The following is a 23,519-nucleotide window of genomic DNA, read 5'->3' as shown; positions in this document are numbered from 1 at the left end:
TATATATAATATATACTTCACCTAAACGCGCCTCACAAAAATGCAACAGCAAGCAGCAGCAGCAACGCTTGCGTAACAAACAAAGCTGGTGAATTGTGGATGGGCGAATGGAAATGCGAGAATGACGGATAACGGGGGAGAAGAAAAAACAAAGCCTGGTCAATAGCCAAGGGGAAGAGGTAAACAGGGAAGAAGAAGATGAGAACAAAGGGGAGCTGCTGGTCGTGCGAATGGACAGGCAGACTGATAAATAGAGAGAGAGAGAGAGAGCGAGCTTACGAACAGAGAAGGCGAAGGTAGGTGAGCTGATCGAAGATACAGAGAGAGAGAGAGAGAGATTTGTCTACAAATGTCACTTCGAAGAAAATTGTTATAGGTTGTCCCAGATGTTGATTTTTTATGCGATTAATATTTGGGGTTATACCAAGCTGAAATCCCTCGTATTATCTTCAAACATAAATGCTTCTGCTTCAATCGTTCACTACTATCCACTGTTTTCTTCAGTGGATACAAACACGTGTAAATTTAGTTCAAACTTCAGTCAGGTGACTTCAGCACTCGACTGAATGTAAACGAGCTCGTACCACATTTATCGCTGTATTAAGTTTCTTTAGCAATCTCCTCAGAAGTTGTAAGTGTGAAATTGTCTAGCAAGAATAGTTTGAAAGTAATTCCTTTGTTTTTTCCTCCACTGTGTTAACGCTGTTGTTGAAATCGGTCTTAAGAGTTGAAGAAAAGCGGTAAATAGAAAATACCTATCTCGGTGCAAGGACAGCAGTGCTGTTCCGTCCGCTGCTGTTTTCGTCTTTTACAACTTTCTGAAGTGGTTAGTGTGAAACGGTAGTACAGCAAGAACAGTGTGAATGAGTAAGTACTTTTCATTATTATTTTAACGTTGCTGTTAAAATTTAGTAGTAATCAATAAAGAGTATCGTGGTGTATAGGCTTATTCTATCAATGATGTAAGACCATTTTTTGTTCGTCGCATATTTAATATTTCTTTTTAATCTGATTACTTAGCCAAGTATCTCTCTCATGTTACGTCTGCCTTAATTGCATTTAAGTAGCAGCTACTTATCCCATGCACCATACGACAGGTCAAGATAAAACTATGTAAGTACATGTTCCGGCGACGTGACCAATGTTAATGAGTAACCAGGTACCCCGACCATCACCCTCCTCTCCCGCACCCCACTTTTGTGTAGGACGTTGTATCTTAATTATTTGCTACGTATTTCCTGTTGTTTGTAGTTATGGGAGGTAAAACAAATTTCCCATCCGAGCTGCTTAGCCTACATCTGCATAAATGCTTGGTGGTAGCTGGAGACAGCCTTAGGCATAATTGCCAAGCTGTCTGCGACTATGTGGATCGCATACCAGGTTAGGTTATGTTGGGTTTTATCCCTCTGAGTGGCATTTTCACACTGTTTTGTACAAGGTTAAGAGGGTCAGGACTCAGGAGTCAGGGTTCAAATGCCTTGCAGGTTAGGTTAGTTTACCTTACAATATAGGTTAGATAGTCAAAGACTTCTATTATGCTTTTTGTGTTACTGTCATTTGGCTACCTAGGCAACTACATTCAATGTTATTGTTAGGTTTGGTTGTATTAAGTACCATTTTGACACCATATTCCTAAGGTTGATTCTATGAAAGGCTCCTGAGCCACTATCTTTTCAGGTCAGGTTAGGATGCATTCCCGTATGCAGCTTTGGCGTAGATGTTAAAATGTGTGAAGATGTGCATCTGTAACATTACCTCAATCTTTACATATAAAAGCACCAGTAAATAAGGAAAAGCAGAGTAGAACCAATTTTTATAAACCTAGCGAATGCTAATGTACATGTTGGCTTGGAAATTAATATAACTAAATTGGTATGAATTGCTGAGTACCAGTGACTGTACTGGTATGTCCCCTACTTGTGAGTTCAGAAACAAGAAGGAGCCTTACTAGATGCTATAAGAACCTGCAGACTTAAATGTGCAGATTAATTGTCTCTCGGTCCATTACAGTAACTTATCAATACCTTGAATGCAGTGGTAGGTACAGTTTTCAGTTACCTGAATTTTCTATCAAATACAAGCAGTAATTCTAACACGGATTTCATGATTTCCTGTTAATTTTTTCGTTGGTCCACTTCCTCAACTATTGTTCATTTATGTGCATGAATAAGTATCAAATTTACGTTACAGATATGAAAATCATACAACTCGCCTTTTTTGTTTTAGAGTAAAAGGTTACACAAAAGTATTATGAATTCTATTAATGATAAGGAAAAGATATTAATATAAATTTTAATTTCACCAATAAACGTTTGTCAGGAATTAAATGGATTCACCTTTGCTTTATGTGAAAATATCTTCATAACTTAGCAGGAAATTTAGTTGTAACAATTCCATATAAAGTTGCTAACTGTAGGACTATTTATTATTTTTATAGTATTTAATTAATTCCGTCAGTCTAATACAGAGGTTGAACATTAATAATAAATTTATAATACTCTGCCAAGAGTGTTTTAATGACGCTTGATATAACAGCACATATACCAGCATGATAATCCCTTACCATCACTTAGCAGATAAATGGAAGTATGATTAATTGGGATGCTCTTGGGTTTTGCCAGGTATAGCATACAGTGATAACTGCCAGATTGTAGACTGTGCCACAACATCTGTAGCTACCATGACCTGCAATCAGGACTTGTGTAACAGACCCAGATGGGTTTTGTCTGGAGTTCTTGATGATACTGTATGAGTGCTTTAGTTCTTTCTGGTAGGCAGTAGGGAGCATCAAAGTGGATGCTTGAAATAAAAAAACAAAATCTCTGTCAATTTTCTATTTATCTTTGGTTCTGAGTTCAGAACTGACTCAAATCTTCTTCTTTAGTGTGATGTCAGGAATGACCTTAACCTCACTACATTCTTCATAGGGACAGGTTCCACTTCTTAATATGCTTCTCACTAAAGCTAAGGTTAGGCAGAGGAAGGTGTGAGATAGTTTAGATGGGGGAAATAGTACCTATATCAGAAAGGGAAATATAGAAAGAGTTAGAAGTGGCGTAGACCCACCCCACACTCAGCTGAGAGCGCCGTTCTAGTATCCTTTTCAGATGCCTGATCCCCTAACATTAGCGAAGTCTTTGTAGTTATGGCGTCTGAACTTCAATGATATCGTCTTCAAGCTCACAGTTTTCCTGGGTTTGTCCCAATTATACACGCTAGCTGAAGACCAAGAAGCCGAGTTGGATAGGGGCGCTGTCAGACGGCTGTAACCACAATTTGAGTACCACCATCCTCCATGGCCCACGTTAGTGTATGTAGCACAGTTTCTCGCTGAAAAAACAATGAGGATAACAGATAGTAAATGTTCTGGGGTCAGTAGCCTAGCAGGTTTCAGGTGAATTAAGCCCCGTCCACATGGTTGAACTTTGCCTGATAGACTTTGTTCGATGTGACACCAGAAGCGAAAAAAGTCAGAACCTTATCCACAGTTTCTTCGCTTCTGACTTTACATCGAACAAAGTCTGTCGGGCAAAGTTCGACCGTGTTAACGGGGCTTCAGGCTACAATCATTTACCTCCCTAGTTTTAGAAATTGCAGAAGACAACACAAAAATTAGGGTTCATAAAGAAATTATCTCAAAGTGCAGTTGATGCCCTCCAATAGAAATACATGGCAACATGGTACTACAGAGATTGAAGCTGCTGCCTTACTTTGACCTTACTTACAAATGAAATTGTCATTGTCTCTGTCACTTGTGGTGAAGTAGCAATTGTTGTTTGTCGCCAGGTTATCGAACATAGTGCTGTCATTCTGGTAGCCATTAAGGGTGAGCTTGTAACTGAAATTAAGTCATGAAATTAAGTAACACTGGAGAACCTTTATTGAACATCTGGACATTTTTATGGATATTGACGTTATCGTTAACATCTATCGGTGATAAGAAAAAACTTACTTGTTCTCCTCGTTGTCCACTCGAAAGGTGTTATATTCTGCGAATTTCTCGACTTTCTTGAAGTCTGAGGCTTCGAATCGCAGGGATGTCGGATAATAGGACGTCAGCAGATGGAGGAAGTCCAATCCTGTAAAGGATAATACTTAGGATACACGTGCCATTAGAGGCTGTGTTAATATAGAAGTAATATCCACACAGGCACACACACACTCATATATGTATGTGTGTGTGTGTGTATGTATATACTATATACTGTATAATTGTATGTTTTACCCCAGCTAGGATTCTAACTAATGGCTCCTGGATTTGATACAGAGGTAGTAGGCTGTCAACTTATCCATTTACTTATCCATTTTGATAGCTGAATGGATGAATCAACAGCCTACCCTTATATCTAATCCAAAAGTACCTATGTTCAAATCCCAGCCTCCCTTTGGAGTGTAAGTTATTCCCAAGGTCGAGCGAATTCTAAATTAATTGAAGGATATTTGTAATACCAGTGTTAAAGGATACTGATCCATGTTAAGGAATACTGACCTATGTTTAAAGATGCTAAAACCTGTTAAAGGATAGTGACCCATGTTAAAGAATATTGACCCATGTTAAAGGATAGTGACCCATGTTAAAGGATAGTGACCCATGTTAAAGAATATTGACCCATGTTATAGAATATGAACCGTGCTAAAGGATACTGACCCATGTTAATGAATATTGAACCATGTTAAAGGGTAGTGACCCATGTTAAAGAATATTGACCCATGTTATAGAATATGATCCATGCTAAAGGATACTGACCCATGTTAAAGAATATTGAACCATGTTAAAGGATTCTGACCTATGTTAAAGAAGATTGACCAATATTACAGGAGACTGGCCCATGTTAAAGGATTCTGACCTATGATAAAGATTATTGATCTATGTTAAGGATACTGAACCATGTTAAAGAATATTGACCCATGTTAAAGGATACTAACCCAAGTTTAAAGATGCTGACCCCTGTTAAAGGATACTGGCCCAAGTTAAAGAATGTTGACCCATGTTAAAGGATACTGACCCATCCAGTATTCCCCGGAGGCATTTCCAATACCGTTCTTGTAATCGCTCCAAGAGAGGTTAAAGTTCACGGGATTGACCTGAATTGCCCTGTTGAAGAAGACTGTCCACCCTCCACCGTCTGTTTCGAAATCACATACCACTTGGAGCTTAGTTTCGTTCCTGGTGAATATATTAAATATATTATTAACTGAATGAGCCACTATATTTTATTCAGTGCAAGGTGATTTCCCTTCGCTGGAATCTGATTTTAACTTGTTAAATGCCTTTCATTAAAATGTTATTTTAACTAGTTAAATATAGGCCCATCGTAAAGTAAATTCTTGTTGCTACCTTATGATTGAAGAGATTCATGTTAAATTTTTACCACTTACAATACAACTAATACTGAAAAAAATACCAGTGGGGAAATAAAGAAATTCGACCTCTAAGGTCATAAATTTTGCAGTTAAAAGAACAGTTTTGAAACTTCCAAAAAGTTACACAACGATCATTTTTCCATCTTGTAATTATAGATATAGTATAGTAATGCTACAGTGTAAAAGTTCCACTGAATTTGGTTGTCTTCTTGGAAATCTAAGCATTTAGTTTTTTGGGGAAAAAAAGTAAGTCTTTAGGAAACAGCAAAAGAAAAATATTTTTGGACTTTCAAGAATGTTGAAACAATCAGGACATCTTGAACAAGTTATCCCCAGAATAACCTTTTCTCTGTATCACTAACGCTAGAGAGAATGGGATGTTTTAGTGGGTGAAACGTTTTTTTTTTCTTCTTTTTTTTTTACAAATAGTTTTGACACTTTTTACAACTTGTCGTTTAGCAATAACGCGTCATGCTTTTACAAGTGTTTTTACAATCTGTGGTTCACAATGCCATTAAAGCATTGTGAACTTGTATTATTAAAAACTATTTAAGTATTAGTCATCATAAGCATTATCTCCTTAGTTATAAAAGTTCAATTAGGGGGTGACATTGCTCTCTCTCTCTCTCTCTCTCTCTCTCTCTCTCTCTCTCTCTTGAAGAACACAAGGAGTGTCTTACTGCATGGGGTGAATTGTGTAAACTCCGCTCTTTTTCAGTCCTTTCAGTTGCAAGTCTGCGCAATCCAGAGGTCTGAAATTAAAATGAAATTGAAAGTTGAACAAAATTATTGAATTAAAGGAAATGTTCCTTATCGTAGATTCACATCACCGATGCATCTGTCTAGGCCAGTCCCTTACGACGCTCCTGATTGGCTGTTGATAAGCCAGTCACGGGGCTGGAAACTCTCAGTCCCTCTCAAGAATTCACATGGGCAGGATGTATATTCCACCTCTCCTGAGGGATACGTCTTCCAAAAGCATTCCTCAGGAGAGGTGGAACATACATCCTGCCTATATGAACTCTCGAGGGAGATTGAGAGTTTCCAGCCCTGTCATTGGCTTATCAACAGCCAATCAGGAGCATCGTAAGGGACTGGCCTAGACATCAAATGCACGTTTGATGTGAATCTACCATAGCTGCAACCTCTCTCATTTCTTTTACTGTACCTCCCTTCATATTCTTTCTCTCCCATCTGGATTTCTATCTTCTCTGTAAAAAGAATTTCGTCGTACAACTGAGAGGTTTCCCTTCAATTACACCTTTTCAAACTTTCTTGCTATCAGTTTCTTTCTCAGTTCTGAATACGTCCCAGCTCTTGACACTTTTGGCCCTAAAAGCGCCTCAGTGGCGTGGTCGGTATGATGTTGGCGTACCACCTCGGTGGGCGCGAGTTCGATTCTCGGGCATTCCATTGAGGCGTGAGAGATGTATATTTCTGGTGATAGAAGCCGTTGGTCCCGTTGCTGAATAACCACTGGTTCCATGCAACGTAAAAACACCATATAAACAAATCTTTGGCCTAAATTCTATATTCTATGTTATTCTTAAAGGAGATGAATTCGTATGAAGAGGTTGAGACAATGAAGCTATGTTACAGTGCAATTATATCTTGCAATTTCAGAGTGCTTTGGTTACTTTAACTAACTTGGTAAACTCAAAAGTGCAAGAGAATATGCAGGGCTTTTCTCTGCATTTTTTTTTTTTACTTTTTATCTACTAATTTTGTGGTCCTTTTAATAAGTGAGATTTCTTCTTTCTATATTTCCTTTTACCTTTCACCTTTCCTTGCCTCCTAATGAGCACCTTAATATTCTTTGGAAGCTTGAATTTAAAGTCAGTCCACATTAATAATAATAATAATATTGGGATATTCTTAAAGGTCCACAATAATAAAAAAAATGTTGCGAGTTCGTGTATAATTTAAAAACCCTTTACAAAAAGCTTTCGAACCCTTCCCTAGGTTCATCTTCAGTCCAGATTTTTGGGCTGAAGATGAACCCAGGGAAGGGTTCGAAAGCTTTGTAAAGTGTTTCTTAAATCATACACGAACTCGCAACATTTTTTTTTATTATTATTGTGGACCTCTTAGAATATTATATATATACTCTCGTGATAGAGAGTTTTTCCCAACTAATGTTGGGATACTTAGCTAATTCAGATACTTCTTTAACTCTAAGAGATACTAATAAACAAAAGCGACTGAGGATTCGGACGCCTAGAGAAATAACCGCATCCTTTTCCTGCATTTGTTTTGCGCAGGAAATCACCAAGGGCGAACTTTTCTTATCTCGATGACGTACAGTTGCACTTCCTTTGGTAGGTTGTGGCAATGCTATCGGTTTGTAGCGGATGCTCATTTTGTGCTTGTGCCTTGCGCATTTTGCTTCTTTTGTTTTCTAACAGAAGCGCATTTTGCTCTTTGGGGAGGGGGGTGGAGGGAAGGTTTCTAACAAATGTGCATTCTGTTCTCGAGCATATTGCTTTCTTTTTTGGTTTCTAACAGATGCGCATTTGGTGGGGGAGGGGGGGGCGGGTGTTCTAACATATGCGCTTTCTGTTCCCGTGCTTTTTTTTTTTACAGATGCACATTGAGTTCCCGCGCATTTTGCTCTTGTTTTTTTTTTCTAGACGCGCATTCTGTTCCCGCGCATTTTGCTTTTGTTTTGACTTTTCTTTTGAGCTTGTAGGTTTAGTTTCATCTGAAAGAGGCGGAATTTAGTCATGGATCCACCTTGTTCAAGCCATCTGATTTGATTTGAGTCTCGCAGAATGACTAGTAACAATTGGCAACCATACCTGGAACCACCATACGCTTGACCTTTGTCCTACATTATATATGCCATTCCTAGACCAACATAGTATGTATGCGTACGCTTTTACGGATAATGTATTCGCGCGTGCATTCTAGACCCACAACCGGAGCCAAAACGCTGAAAAATCGAACATTTAGACTTACGCGTGAGCCAGAATGGAGAGATTAGCGATCAGCTCCTCTCGACTCTTGATCTGACCCTTCAGGCACTGGATCTTCTCTAGGGAGGCGGCCTTCCTCTGCTTCAGGGACTCCACTTCCTCCTGCAACTGGTTGCGGGCGTCCAACTTCTTCTGCGTCTCCTTCATGAGTTCCTTCTTCTTAGTCTCGAGCTTCGATCTGACTTCGACATTCTCACTGGTCTGTGTCTGGCATTTGGCGAGCTCTGTTCGTCGAGAGGAAAAAAAGAAAACGTTATTACCATCGCTGACGTCATTAGTCTCAGCGCTTGGTCTTATGCCTAAATTTTATACTCCAATTCTATAGTGAAGTGGGAGAGTCCGTCCATAGGTTAGGCTTCGGCGTTAGTGAGAATTGGTGACTTTGCTATAAGTCTAGGATTTGAAAGTAATGACCAGTGGATATTTAGATCTTAAAGTACCAAGATGGGAAACTTGTAGGTCTGGGGAAAACCAGATACATTGAGAGAGAGAGAGAGAGAGGGGTTAAACACATCTAGTTTTCTCACCTTCGAATTTCAAAGCCGCCTGGGCTGTGTCCCTTTGTAAGTGGACCATGAGCTCCTTCATGTCTGGTAAATAAATAAAGGTAAACATATAAGATTAACAGGACTGTTTTATATCTAATTCAGGATTATTGAAACCAAATGCTTAAATTCAAAATTATGTATTCTTAGGACTAAGTAGAACTGTCAGTATGTATATGTATGTATAGGAGATATAGGCTATACGTACTTTATGCTAATATTATAAGAATATTATTAAGTCTTTGTGATTCTGGATTCTAGACCTACCCTCTCTGTTTTTCCGAAGCTCGTCCTTGATGTCTGCGAGAACTTGATCCATTTCTGAAAAGGAGAAAGGAACTGGGTAATTGTTTAGTTTAGCCTGAGGATGGGATGCCCCGTGAGCCGGGGGGTGGCAGTTCTTTCTGTGGTGCACTGTAAGCATTACTTGAAGGTTCTTTATGGCGTCCCTTCGGCCCCTAGCTGCAACCCCATTCATTTCTTCGGTTGTTCTTCCGTTTTCATATGTTCCTTCTTCCTTCTTACTTCCCACCGTCTTTTAGCAATTGATTAATAGAGCAGCAACTACGAGATTTTCCTTTGGTTACACCTTCGAAAACTTTTTATCGTCAATTTTATGTTTCAGCGCTGAATGACCTCATACGTCCCGAAAATGTATCAGATTTATTGAAAATTTATTCAGTCTATTAAAAAATCATCGAAAACACAACGCAAGAAAATTCTTATGACAACTGAGTAACAATCAAAACAAAAAATTTAAATCTAACGATATATTTTGTTTGCGTTGCCAAACGATCTGATGAAAAGATGTACGGTTGACCGGGAAAGAGGCAGTCTATCTCCCACCAATTGGATTCCTCTTAATTAATCAACAGTTAAAAGGGAATTTTATCAGGCCAGATATTCGGAGAGTAATTGGGTTCGTTTAGTCGTGTGTATATATGTATATTTATAATAGCTGACCAACCTGGCGTTGCTTGGGAAAACTCTGAATGACAGTTTACGAGTAGGGGGGACAAGAGAAACGGTTGTGTCCCTTTTATCCGGCTATTACTGTAGTGACTGTCCCCTTTAACCAGGTATTACTGTGCTGCCTGTCCCTTTAACCCAGGTACTATGGTGGTGACTGTCCCCTTTAACGAGGTATTACTGTGCTGTCTGTCAACTTTAACCAGGTATTTCTATGCTCTCTGTCCCTTTTATCCAAATATTTGGGTGCTGTGTTACCCTTTTATCCAGGTGTTACTGTGGCGACTGAAAAGTTTTTTCAATAATATATTTCTATGGTCTCTAGTACACGAAATGTGGTATGATAAACCCGTAGAGTTTGTATACCACATTAGTTACAAAGGGAAGGGGTGCGGGTTTGACACCACCCACTTGCCAAATTTTTCCCTGATCAGTAGGCAGTTTGGATTTCTATCACAGACCAACATACAAACATTCACTTTTATACATAAGAAGATATCAGAACAATGGTTTTGAAAACGAAAAAGCAAAATTAATTATGGGGAGAGAAAACGTATAAATGAATAAAAAAAAGTGTACGAAATATTAAGAAGAAATCGGACACACACACAGATAAGTAAAAGTTAAAATTGTAGTACATAACTTACGTAGAAAATGAGACATAGGCCTAAGCGTTTAAAATCTTACCGCCTCTCACTTCGGTGATGTTCAGCTGGTTTGACATAACGGTCGAGCAGATTTCGGCGTCGCCTATTGGACAGTCGCTGTCGAATGCCGTCGTGCACATGATCGTGGACAGAAAGACTAATAAGACTGAAGACCACTCCATCTTGGTCATCTTCGTTCAGTCGAACCTTCGGACGAAATGAGAAATGTGAAATTCGTTACAGAATTCCCTTTTGATCATTATTTTTGCTTTTTTTCGATCCCCGGTGAGACCCATTGCCAATTTCACTAGTCTGTTGATGTTTGTTGCAAGTTTCAGAGTTAGAAAGCACTACAGGGAGAATGTTCATAAAACTGTTCAATTTCACTGTAGACAATTACAGGAGAAGCCGTCATTACTTTACAATATACTAGAGAATATATATATATATATATATATATATAATATATATATATAATATATATATAATATAATTATATATATATAGATATATATATTATATATATATATATATATATATATATTATATATATATATATATATATTATATTATATATATATACACATAACTAAGGCCACAAAAAGATAAAAGATGTGGCCTTAGCTGAATATATTGTCACACCCCATTTAGTGACAAGCATATAATTATGTATAACTAAATACAATTTAAGCCACAAATGTCACTTAATATCAAATTCACTTTTCCCATGAGAATAACTTGCACACGAGGGAAATTATGACTATTAAGCGCATTTTTTTCAAGATAACTGAATGATTAAGTAGACTGTCTATCACTGTAACTAAACCAAGAGCCCATGATCGAATCCTGGGCGGGCCAAATGAACTTATCAGCTATCATTCCCCATGGGTGTAAGTTCTTCCCAAAATAAAGTGAATTCAGTATTGATATTTGTGACTCAATAATCGAGGCTTTATCAATTATATTGCGCTTAGTGCAAGTTATTTGCAAAATAAAGTTGATATTGATTGATACTTGTTAGCTTAATATTCGAGAGTAAATGAAAGTCACGCGTGTGTATATGTGACAAAACTTCGCCCAAACCAGTGGTCCTACACAATCGCGTAACTTAAGCCTTCAGCACCATCAGACTAAACACTAACCCTCACCTCCGGCAATGTTAGACCGACTGCCACCAGGTCCTGGCCGTGCTCTGTCCTAGACCCAGCTATAGCCTCGAGCCCTCATGACTGAAGGATGCCGGGATTCCCTGTGCACCGACTGTCCTAATTGGGTTTTAATCCCTGTCTGTGAGTGTCACGGGGTTATGTATTAGTGCATGAGTGACATGACGAAATGGTGCCACTTTTGTCGTTCAAACTCCCTTCGAAATGCTGTGTCGCGAGATTGTCTTTGGTTTTAGAGAGAGAAAGAGAGGCTGGGTTCGTAACAGAGAGAAACAGACACAATCAGGGATTCCAACCGAGAGAAGCAGAGACAGTCAGGAATTACAACAAAGAGAAACAGACACAATCAGCGATTCCAACAGAGATAAACAGGCACAATCCTGGATTCCAACAGAGAGAAACAAACAGTCAGGGATTCCAACAGAGATAAAGAGAGACAATCAGGGATTCCAACAGAGAGAGAGACAGTCGGGGATTCCAACAACGAGAAAGACTGTGAAACATTCTGGGATTCCAACTGAGGGAAAGAGAGAGACAGACTTAGATTCCAACAACGTAAGAGAGACAGGTTGGGATTCCATCGAGGAAGGAGAAAGAGAGAGATAGTCTGGGATTCTAACAGAGAGAAAGAGAGAGATAATGTGAGATTCCAGCAGAGAGACAGGCTGAGATTCCAACATAGAGAGACAAGCAGGCTTGGAATCTAACAAACAATGAAGACGGATATAGACAACGAGAGAGGAGAGAGAGGGTGACGCACACTCTTTGATAAGATAGTTTGCCACTGGATTTCCTCACCATGAATGATATCAAATGATTAGAAATATAATTATGACGGAAATCCCAAATGTATCAAAGCGCGCTGTCACGTAGGCTTTTGCTTCAATCAGTCAACGTTGGCAAGATTCAAGAATATTTCATGATGAACAGAGAGAATACTAAATATGGCTGAAGGATAAAACAAACACAAGCTTCCTTAAGACACAATCATTTTGAAAACCTAACCGCAACGAGAGAAAGGTTTAAGCAACTGTCTTCCTAGAGGATCTATGTATAAATGTAGCAGCTATTTATAATATACATCACGAAGGAAAAACCTTATACAAAATAATAAAATACAGTCATCGGTCTATTTTCCCCCCATCTACTTCCTTTCTTTTTCCTTTTCGCTTGATCTCATTCCTCCTCTTCTTTTTGCCTCCACATCGTTCTCCCTCTTAGTTCCTCCATACACGTTCTCCTTCTCCATAAAAAAAAGGCATTATCTGTCCTCTTCTTCTTCCGGATTCCTTTTGAGACGCAATGCTTCTAGTTCTCCCGCGAAGCGTCTATTCTCTCCCTCCCAGATCTCGAAGATGCTGTCGTTACTGGGCTTATTTATGTCGTCGACTCTTTTCTCTCGCCTTTTTTTTTTTTTTTTGTTTTTTTTTTTTTTTAGCTGACAACGACAGAGGCTTTTGTCTTTTTGAGCCAAGTTCAAAGCCTGCGAAGCCTCTCTCTCTCTCTCTCTCTCTCTCTCTCTCTCTCTCTCTCTCTCTCTCTCTCTCTCAGTAGTTTCTCCTAGAGACCTAGACCAACATAGCGTCACGTAGTGTAAGGGAATTCATACTACTTTCATCTCTGTGCCCTGTGGTTTTATTGTTATTCCCCTTATTCTTTCTTTATTTTGTTGTGTTTTTGTATCTGTCCGTCAATTGGCAATATCAAAACAAGCCTGAGTTTACGGATAATAATAATGATAATGTGATAGATATATATGCTTTATTTACCATTACCACTGTTCTTATGCTCAGTTGTACTATAATGTATGATTGCGTAAAGCCACATTTCTTGACTCGTGTCAAAAATCTCTCTCTCTCTCTCTCTCTCTCTCTCTCTCTCTCTCTCTCTCTCTCTCTCTCTCTCTCTCTCTCTCTCTCGTTCTTCTTCAAGTACCGCTGAGTCATACCAAGAAACCATATGTCAAAGATATAATGTATTTCGCTCATTTGTTCCAAGTATCGGAACCCCATTACATAAATTGCTTCTAGATGACTGGTCTGTGTATCTTTGCTGACCATAAACATTTCGTGCGCTAATGAAGCCATTACGCGTTCACGAGCGGTTGTTTTCCTTCCCGGTGTTGTTATGGAGGTTGTTGGGGTGTTATTGATTTGTCAAGGTTGTAAAGGGGTGTTGTGGAAGTTGGTGAGGCCGTTACTGTGAAGATGTTGTGGTGGTTGGTGATTAGTTTTGAGGTTTTTTGAGTGGTTGTGACCACTGTGATTGTGGAAGTGAAGACACTGTGATTATTTTTGTTGTAAAAAATTGTTGTTAATGCTGATTTTCGTAAGGTTTACTACGATTTTGTGCTCACTGTGATAGCGAAGACGAAGAAATTGTGATAGTTTTTGTTGTAGAAATTACTGTTGTTGGTTAGACCTATGTTGTTGTTGTTTGAGAGTAAGCTGGCCTTATGCCAGCACGGGCTCTTGCTCATAGAGCAGCCCGTAGACCTTAGACCTAATCTGAGCACTTGGGGGTAACATTTTGTTATGGTAGCGGTTGTAAATGCTGTCTTTTCTGACTTTTGGAACAAACCAACCTTCAGTGAAAATTCCTTGTCGTTTCTCAATACCAAATTGATATCAGACCATTCTTTTTATTAATTGGAACATAAAAAAATATAAGCATTAACAAGACACCTTAAAAAGTTATTTAAGACAAATGACTAGATTCTGAATCTAAATTCGAATGTAGGCCTAGTTTTTTTTCTAAGACATAAACTAGGCCTGCATTCTTAAAAAAACTATCTGATGACTAGGTCTAGACATTGACTAAAATATTATATCATTAAACCAACCACACTTCATAGACAATTTTTTTTAGTTTAATTCATTTTATTTTTAATAACCCGAGGCCAATTACGTGAACTCTTTCTAATAAACCTTCATCGATATTACTGATATTATTAGTGATGCTTAAAACCTCTTCACTTAGCCAGGGCTGTTTATCGTCGTTGCAAATTTCTAGTGTACTGGTTATTGCTGTAATTGATGTAATTTATGACTGTTTATTGCTGCAATTTATTACAATGCTCTCTCAACAGATACGTAGTGTCCTTTTGCCTGGTTCCCGAGCATTTGGGTGGGGGTTGGGGGGGAGAGGCTTCGAATTGCTTAAATTCTTAGGACAGTAAAGTATTTGAAATAGTTTTAGAGATAGAACAAAGGAACAGAGAGAAGGGAGAAAGGTACACGTGAAACTAAATCGAAAGAAACAAATGAAGTACGCAAAAATGGCGAAAAAAAAAATCGGAGAAAGAAGGGTCGCCTCCTCTCGTTTGATAGTCTTTGTCCACTCTGTTCCGTTCGTATGTTCCTCTGTTCGTTCTCTGTCCCGTTTAATGGAAGGGAGAAAATGAAACGGACCCTTTCTTGTACCAAGAGTTCGTTTTGGGGTCATGAACTGAGTTTTACTTCAATATGAAGATCTTGAGGTCTAGAATGTGATTATACACACATATTTAACTATATATGTATATATCCTTAAATCCACGGTATAGAAAGGTAAGTGAAACAAGGAACTTGGAACGAGCACTTTTCGTGCTATATTCCACATTTTCAAGATCACAATCAACACAAAAGAAGCTTGAAAATGTAGAATATATACTACGAAAGTACTTGTTCCAAGTCCCTGTTTCACTTACCTCTGTACCGTGGATTTAAGGATATTCTCAAGTACGTGTTCCTTCGTGCTACGTTGATATATATATATATATATATATATATATATATATATATGATATATATAGATATTATATATATATATATATATAAATATATTTATATATATATATGTGTGTGTGTGTGTGTGTGTGTGTGTGTGTGTGTGTGTGTGTGTGTGTGTGTGTGTGCTGCTTTAAAAAATCACAGTAGACGCACGTGACTTCATTAAATAAGCGTATACCACAGGAAAATGACAGGTAGAAATCCAAGCACTTTCATTCCTCGACAGTGTCTTCAGTAACGACGAAAGCGCTTAGATGTCTGCCTATCATTTCCCTGTGGTATTCCCTTATATATATATATATATATATATATATATATATATATATATATATATATATATATATATATATATATTATCATGAATCCACAGCAATTTTGACAGGTAACAACATAGAGTACAAAGATTGTTTGGCCATTAAAAAACCCATCGGTCCGTGAAAACAAAAAGGACAAAAAAAAAAAAATCTTGACGAAACTGATGCGTATTTTGCAGTGATGTTGAATTATCACCATGCGCTTTTTCATTTTCGATGGAAATTGAAATATTGCGCCGCCCCCGAACGACAGATATTAATGAGTCGCTGCGCTATGTATGATGATGAAAAAAAAATATTTTTTTATAAGGATGGGATGAAATTCGGGATATTTTTTTTTATAAATCAATTCTTCCCTGAGTTTGTTTTTTTTTTCATGGGGAGGTTTCCATGGATTATTTTATGAGTACTGTGTTGTTTTATTATTGTTTTATTGTAAGGTTAAAATTTAATGGAATTGTATTGGTACAAAAAGATTTTTAAATTCTAAACGTTTCGGAAATTTTCGATTCTATCTTCAGGGAGAATGAAATTAAAAGGAACAAACCGACCTTATGCCAGCAGGTGAGTCGGATTTGGGGAGAGGTGCATCACCATGAGGAAGAGGTGAGTCCCCATGGGAGAAGGGGGGAATTAACTTGACAAATCGTCCATAAGAGGGACTAAGCCACAGATAATGATGACTTGCAAGACTAGAATATCGAAAAAGAAGAAGAAGAAACAAGATAAAATACAGAAAGGAAATAAATACAGACAAGACAAGTTGCAGAAAACCAAATGAATATTGAAAAATATATCTCAGGTTAAAACGCCGGCGGTGTAACTGATTGGGTGTAAATTATCTGGCGTTACAATACCTGCGTGTGAAAGAATCTCTGAAAAGTGCAACAAAAGGAGAGAACAGTGCTGTAAAATACGTATATGAAATAAACATGACCAAGTTTTAAAAAATATATAAAAATGAAAATAGCAAAATATTCCACAAAACAAAATACCTTGATGTAAAAAAAGATGAAAATCAAAAAGGAGCAGCGTCACATCCAGACCTCGCCCCCCCCCCCCCCCCCTCCCCCCCCCCCCCCCCCCCCTTCTCTATCCTACTCCACCACCATCAAAGGAAAAAAAAGGCCAAAAGATAAAAGCGGAGCAATCTGCTTTCTCTCTCTCTCTCTCTCTCTCTCTCTCTCTCTCTCTCCTCTCTCTCTCTCTCTCTCTGATCTCTATCAACCTCAAAGCGATCCTCATTCGTGCCTCTTCTCCATATCGATTCCTATTAATCTTTCGAAGCCCTTATCCCCCACTTTTCATGCAAGATTCTATCACATATTTCAGCGGTATCTTTTGATCCAAAGTAATTTCTCGCGCTGTTCTTGCACCCTTTTTCACTCCCTTTTTCCCTTCTCGGTCTTTCGCTCTGGATTTCCTATTCTTCTTCTTTTCACAGGAGGATTTTCCCCCCAGTTTGTTTGCAAATGATACGCGACACTGTGCTTTGTCATTTTCTCTCTTCTGTGTTTTCGTCTTCCTTTATCTTGCAATGTCTACTTCACGATGAAATGTTGTAAGCCGGTTCAAAGGAAAATCACTACTACTATTAAAACCTACCCTCCTCCCTCTTCTTCTTCTTCTAATGATTACAGTTTCCCTTTGGCCTAGGCTAGAAATGGGCATTAGGTTCCCAGTCCAATGGACCTTCGCGCTTTGAAGGATTAAAAGCGAATTTCGTTTCCATTTCTTTATTCTCCAATTCATTCTTTTATTTCTTCTTCCTATTCTGGCTTTAAAGAGAGAGAGAGAGAGAGAAAAAAAGCCTGTCAGAGAAAATATCTCAAATGAACGGAATCCTCTGATTCTCCTCCCTGATTGCAAAGTAAGTGGGATTTCGTCCCACTCATTCACATTCATAGACAATCTGAGATTACTTGAGGGATGCGGAGGAAAAAACCGCTTTCTCGATCCGGGGGATAGTAGTACCATGTCAGACGCGAAAAAAATCTCTTGTGAATTTTCTTTTGTTATATGATTAAACTCACAGATTCGTACATATGTATGTAAGTGCTAAATAGATAATTAACCACCTTGTTCATCAGTAATGAGATAAATTCTCCCACAAACAAATTTCATTTTTTATATAGGCCTATCTATTCAAATACGAATTGCAGCCATCCGGTGAAGAATTTTTTAGGTTTTCCCTCATATTGGTTAACTGAATATCCTAAAGCGTTTACATATTTTAGTCCGTATTTTTAGTACGCTTAAGTAAAGAATTTTTTATCAGAATACCGAAAGAAGTGAAGCAAAACAAAGATCGAAGTAACGAAAGTTTATCTACAGTTCGTCTTTGATAGTTATCCTATTTTGCATTGCTGCAGCTTAAATCGTCATTCATCGTCGTGTAAATGGTTCCTCGCCGTAATTACAAACGAAATAAAGCTTATTTTGTAACATGCTAAAAGAAACAAAAAAATATGAAGAATTTGTGAGTTATGGGAGGTGCCGTTACAGAGGAAGGACGTCCTTATATGAATGTTAATCTGAAAAACTAAGGCCAATTGCTCTGACAAATGCATCATATAAAATTTTCATGGGGATCCTGAGAACCAAATAGAAAAACATATTAGAAATATAGGAAAAATTAATGAACTGCAATCAGGCTTTACCGCACAAAGAAGAGGAATCGATAATTTATATATCTTACAATACTGCATACAAGAAACGTACAGAAGAAAGGACCCATTATTTGTAGTATCAATAGACTTTCAAAAACCATTTGACTCGGTTAATAGAAAAAAGCTCATTGAGGTCATGATGAAATATAGGCTACATGCAGAAGTAATAAATGCAGTTGCAAAGATATATACAAATGATGTAACAAGCCTGTGCCTTAACAATATAGAACAAGATGAGCTAAATGTAACTAATGGAATAAGACAGGGATGCAATGGCTCAACCATATTTTTCTATTAATGACGTACCTGATAATAGAAAAATTAGAAAATACAACAGAAGGTTTTAGAAATGAAGTAATAAGGATAGTGGCACTATTATATGCAGACGACGGATTAACACTAGAGCACACACTAGAAGAAATAACAAAATCAATAAAAACCCTTATGGAAATCGCAAGTGAATGTGTCCTAAACATAAACAAGGACAAGAGTAACATACTAATATACAACGACTGGTACCGTATCGATGATATGGAGAATGTGGAGCACATAGAAGGAATAAAAATAAAGAATATTAAATACCTAGGAGTAACAATCAACAACATGAAAGACTGCTTCAGAGAACGATACAAAGGGCCCATATTAAAGCAAAGCAGATGGCAAATATGGCTAATGTAGTCATCAATAAAACCTGTAGCAGAGTAAAAATAGGAAAATTGTACTGGAAAGGACTAGCGATGCCTTCATTAATGTATGCACTGGAAGTCATGAAACTTTACAGGAAAACAATAAATGAATTTCAGAAGATAAATAATAAAGTATATAGAGCAATTTTGAAAAGTGCCAAGTTACTCAGCAAGTTGTGCGTTAAGATCTGAAATAGGGGCCTCTTCCTGCCACTCTAGAGATATCAAGAATAAACTATTCTACCTGAAACACACACTGAAGAGTGGTGGAAATAGGCTCCTATATGAGATAACCATGGATCAGTATGAAAAAAAACCCTGGATAATGCAAGTAAAAGAGTATATGAAAGAACTAAACATAAACTTAAGTAAAATTGAAGCATTTAAAGATAAACAGTTAAGAGAAATGATAAACAATTGGGACAGAAAAACATGGCAGATAGAAATGAATGAAAAGTCAACGTTAAGAATTTACAGAAAATATAAAGAAAACATAAAAGAAAAAATCTGGTATGACAACACTGAAAAAACAATGCTGATCAGTAGGGCCAGACTAGGTATACTAGGATTAAATGACAGAAATAGGATAAAAGGAGAAAATACAAAATGTTTATACTGTGAGGAACAAAATGAAAATTTAGAACATTTCTTACTTGACTGTCCAGCATACAATGAAATTAGAAATAGATATAGCTTTATGTAGCAACCATATCAAGAAAATAAAGAAGAATTAGTAGCAAATATACTCTTATTGGTAGTTCTACTGAGGGAGGAAGTGGCAAATAGGAAAGATTTTATAAAAAGAAATGTGGTATTTCAGAGAGAAGAAGCTCAAACAAAGGGGGAATAATAGAAGCAAGGGAGCCGTTTGAAAGGCATATCCCACCTACTACTACTACTACGGTGACCGCCACTTTGATTTCGGTTCTCGTAAAGTGTCTTTATTTTAGGTGAATGTCAATTTTATTCATACTAATGTTAATGTAATCTCATACCAGTGATATATATGTGTGTGTGAGTGTAATATGGACGTTTTAATTTCTAAATAGGAAGTTACGTGAGAACGAAAATGGTAATTGGATAAAAATGGATACCTCCTATCTAGGCCTAGCTACTAGGTAGTAGGATGATTCTACGCCTTCCAAGTTTTTTTTTGTAGGCCCATGTTCTACTACCTAGCTAATATACTATCTCGCATTACTTCGTTCTAGGACTATACTAGCTATGTTTAGCGTGAAAAACCTTTGTTATTGAAAAAACAACAACCATAGTACCTAGATATTTAACCCTAGCTACCTAGTAGGTACTCCTGGGTAGTGGGCTAGCTAGGTAGGTACTATTAGCTAGTACTAGCTACGTACCACTAGGTAGTAGTAGGTCTACGTAATGGCCCGCAGGGCAGACTGGGATTTAGGCCTAAATTGTGTACGCTATTTGCTGTCTATTCATTATTAGGTAAGTCAATAAAATTTATTTTGAATAGTAGGCTAATAATTATTTACGTTATGCTGTCTAGCCTAATTTGATGTTCATTCCCATTGGAAAGTTCAGATAGGCTTAAAGCATTTGCCTACAAATCTTGTTTTTCCAGGCTTAGTAGAGCAATGTGGGTGGCTGGGCCCATTATACTAGGAATTGGGTACCCGAGATAGGGTAAATAACCGTAGGGTCCAGAGTGGACCATGTTCGATCAGCATGTACAATCCCAAAAAAAGTACATTTTAACGCGTCCTGACATTGGAGATGGGATCAGTCGCGACTTGTTGTCGGTGAGAAACGGAGCTAAAGACCTCTACTCTCCTTTCGAAGTAAGCATTTTCTCCAAAGTTAGAAATTAAGGCCAAATTTTACGATTTAAACAGAGGGTAGTGAAAACGGTCTCAAAATTACTGCAAATCTCACCAAAACGCGTTCAACATTTTTACTTACAACTCAAAGTATTTAGAAGATTGACGCCATCTCGATGTTTACGAAGTCACTTGTGTCAATAAACTAACCATTTCCTGTGATAAATCTGCACACCACTTGTGCCCACAGACGCTGGGGCACTTTTATCACAACAAACGGAAAACTTTTCCTCACCGAGTAAACAACTGTTTTGTAGAAGAAGACGATGAAGCGTGCACTTCGATAATTTTTTAAAGAAATAGTAAAACATCAATATTTTACATATTTATGATGATTAATTTGAAAATATTCGTTATTGAAAAAGTAACTTGATTCTGACTCAAATTTAAGTAATTATTTTTTGGAATTAGAACGTTCTTTCAAGTCCTGTATTATGACGTCACGACATCTTGACTTTCATACCTATTGTAAATAATTGTTTTACTCAACTTTCTTGCAGAACAGTTTACCTGTTATTCATGCAGATTATCAGCTTTTCATGTAATTGGTATAATCGTAATGCGCATATATATCTTTATTATTTACTTTTTGGATATATGAAGATGTTTTACTGCCGGATTATCGCTGTAGTGTGACGCAATCGATTTCGGTCGATGCGCCTCTGTTTTAGCACCATAAGAAATTATGGGGCCGAATTTGCAATGACCAGAAAGTCGTTACAAGTGGAAAGTTAGCATTGAGGGGCATATATTTTGATTGAGAAAAATACAAATTTATTCAATAGCTAGCTTGTAAAAAATACTTGATTACCAAAAACTTGATTGACAACTAAGCAGCATACCCACTATGGGTTTCAGAGACAGTGCAAGCACGTTTTTGGGCAATACCTATTTCTGTAACGAACACTCTTATCAGAACAAGATTTTGCTATAGTGCATTACACCCAGTGCCGTAATTTATAAGGGTATCGTGAATCACTAAACTTAAAGAATAACGACACTTGTCCTTGTACCAAGAGACAAAAACTCCATTATGCAGAAATGGATACGAACACACGTGTAAAGCTCCACCTACCCTCTCCCCCCCCCCTCCACCGCCACCCCTTTCCTTCTTTGTTCCTTCGCCTTCCTTTCTCTCTCTCTCTCTCTCTCTCTCTCTCTCTCTCTCTCTCTCTCTCTCTCTCTCTCTCTCTTCTCTGTTGCCATTCGGTATGTGTTGACCCTCCAAACTGGGTATAAGACTACACACAAAACGTTGAAATTGGTGAAATTAAGCTATGTATTGGAAGTATATATACATAAATATTAAAGCAATTTTATCATTATTGCATTACTATGACAACTAGAATTCATGGAAACAGTTTATAATGAAACAGCGAATGTGTGAAGCCTCCACTAATGTGGCAACGATGATTTTTTGCCATTCTTAGCATGCAACATTAAAGGTTACATTTATTTCTGGCATACGGTTATTAAAGAAATTCAAAATACTAATATAGACTGAAATCTATGAAAAGTGTTAGCAAAAACAAAAAAGCCAAAAAAAAAAAAATGTATATAATTCAATTATCCGTAGTCGTTCCTCTATGCACTTATCCGTAGTCGTTCCTCTATGGTTTTCGGCAGCCAGATGTACAAAAACGTTAGAAACATTTGATTGTATCTACTTTAGAAATATCTGTAATTTTTCGGGGTAATTTGGTTGCAAAAAAGGGATAATATACATGAATTAAATTAAAATTTTTAAATAACAAAGTAAATTTAAACTAAATAACGAGTAAAGTAAACAATTTAGGGAATAAAACTTTGCAGTTTTGTTGTCTGCTGTTCGTAACTGTGTTTGTGGCGCACGCGCTTAGGAACCAGCAACAGCAACGGGTTTAAAGTGCAATGTGGAGTGAACTGAGACCAAAATGTGTATAATAACAATCAAATAAGCACTGTGGAGTTTCAGTTGTGATGGCAGTAAGGATAAAAACCACCGATTACAAGGTAAGAATGAATTCAGTTCAAACCATGACCCCGGGAATAAAAAGTTTCATACTTTCAGTAATATAGGCAACAAAATGTTGTTTTATTGTGCTGATTACAACTGCAATCTTGAGTAAGATCAATAAACGTTACATAGTACATACGCTAACATTGTTCAAATGAGTGCTGGGAAAGATGATTTTCGTCACTGTTCAAAACCGGTACATCCCACGGTAGCCGCCATATTGGATTTCAAAGCTGCCTTGAAAAAATATTTTACGAAGAGCGTCACATGCTTATTTTAGTTCGTATGGGGCTTTCATATATCACATTATGTTGACGAAACTTCAATCTTTTGAATGGTATGCTTGGAGTTGTAATTGTATTCTTGTTTCACCATTTAAATATCGAGTGAATAAGACCTGTACACCGTGATAAGGGTTGGTAGTCGCTGGTGTTTTACCCTAACCAAAATGTCTTTTAAAATAAAAATGCCTATTGGTCATGATTTATTTTTTTATTTTTTTGAAAAAGAAAACTAAGCCCCAGTATTGTGCTTGCTTTGTCTCACCGACTGCACCTTTTCTGTCCGCCCT

At 37.5% G+C, this 23,519-nt stretch overlaps 2 protein-coding genes across 10 annotated transcripts in view; one reads left to right on the top strand and one right to left on the bottom strand.

The window, feature by feature from the left end:
- The first annotated feature begins 521 nt into the window (after nt 1–521).
- Nucleotides 522–23,519, top strand: part of LOC135200189 (uncharacterized) — a 36,182-nt gene continuing 13,184 nt past the window's right edge. For 2 of the 7 annotated variants that reach the window (XM_064228624.1, XM_064228580.1), the window contains exon 1: nt 522–867. The gene's annotated coding sequence lies outside the window, so the exon portion shown is untranslated. The other 5 variants (XM_064228613.1, XM_064228632.1, XM_064228570.1 and 2 more) reach the window with 5 other exon arrangements.
- LOC135200221 (techylectin-5B-like) lies at nt 2,820–11,797 on the bottom strand. Of its 3 annotated transcripts, none has more exons than XM_064228661.1 (10): nt 11,649–11,796; nt 10,541–10,707; nt 9,152–9,205; nt 8,867–8,929; nt 8,323–8,563; nt 6,045–6,116; nt 5,007–5,167; nt 3,953–4,079; nt 3,726–3,838; nt 2,820–3,330 (listed from the first exon to the last, which is right to left on the bottom strand). In XM_064228661.1, the coding sequence occupies exons 2-10, from the start codon at nt 10,689–10,691 to the stop codon at nt 3,104–3,106; spliced, it is 1,209 nt and encodes a 402-aa protein (XP_064084731.1). In that variant the 5' UTR covers nt 10,692–10,707; nt 11,649–11,796; the 3' UTR covers nt 2,820–3,103. The 3 variants fall into 3 exon arrangements, with proteins under 3 accessions (XP_064084731.1, XP_064084739.1, XP_064084747.1); XM_064228669.1 differs by having other exon boundaries at nt 11,643–11,777; XM_064228677.1 differs by lacking the exon at nt 3,726–3,838 and having other exon boundaries at nt 3,164–3,330; nt 11,649–11,797.

The sequence above is a fragment of the Macrobrachium nipponense genome, chromosome 23, assembly GCF_015104395.2.
Source record: "Macrobrachium nipponense isolate FS-2020 chromosome 23, ASM1510439v2, whole genome shotgun sequence".
NCBI classification, from domain to species: Eukaryota; Metazoa; Arthropoda; class Malacostraca; order Decapoda; family Palaemonidae; genus Macrobrachium; species Macrobrachium nipponense.
Note: the sequence above shows the minus strand (reverse complement) of the source record. Positions and strands in the feature narration are given on the sequence as shown.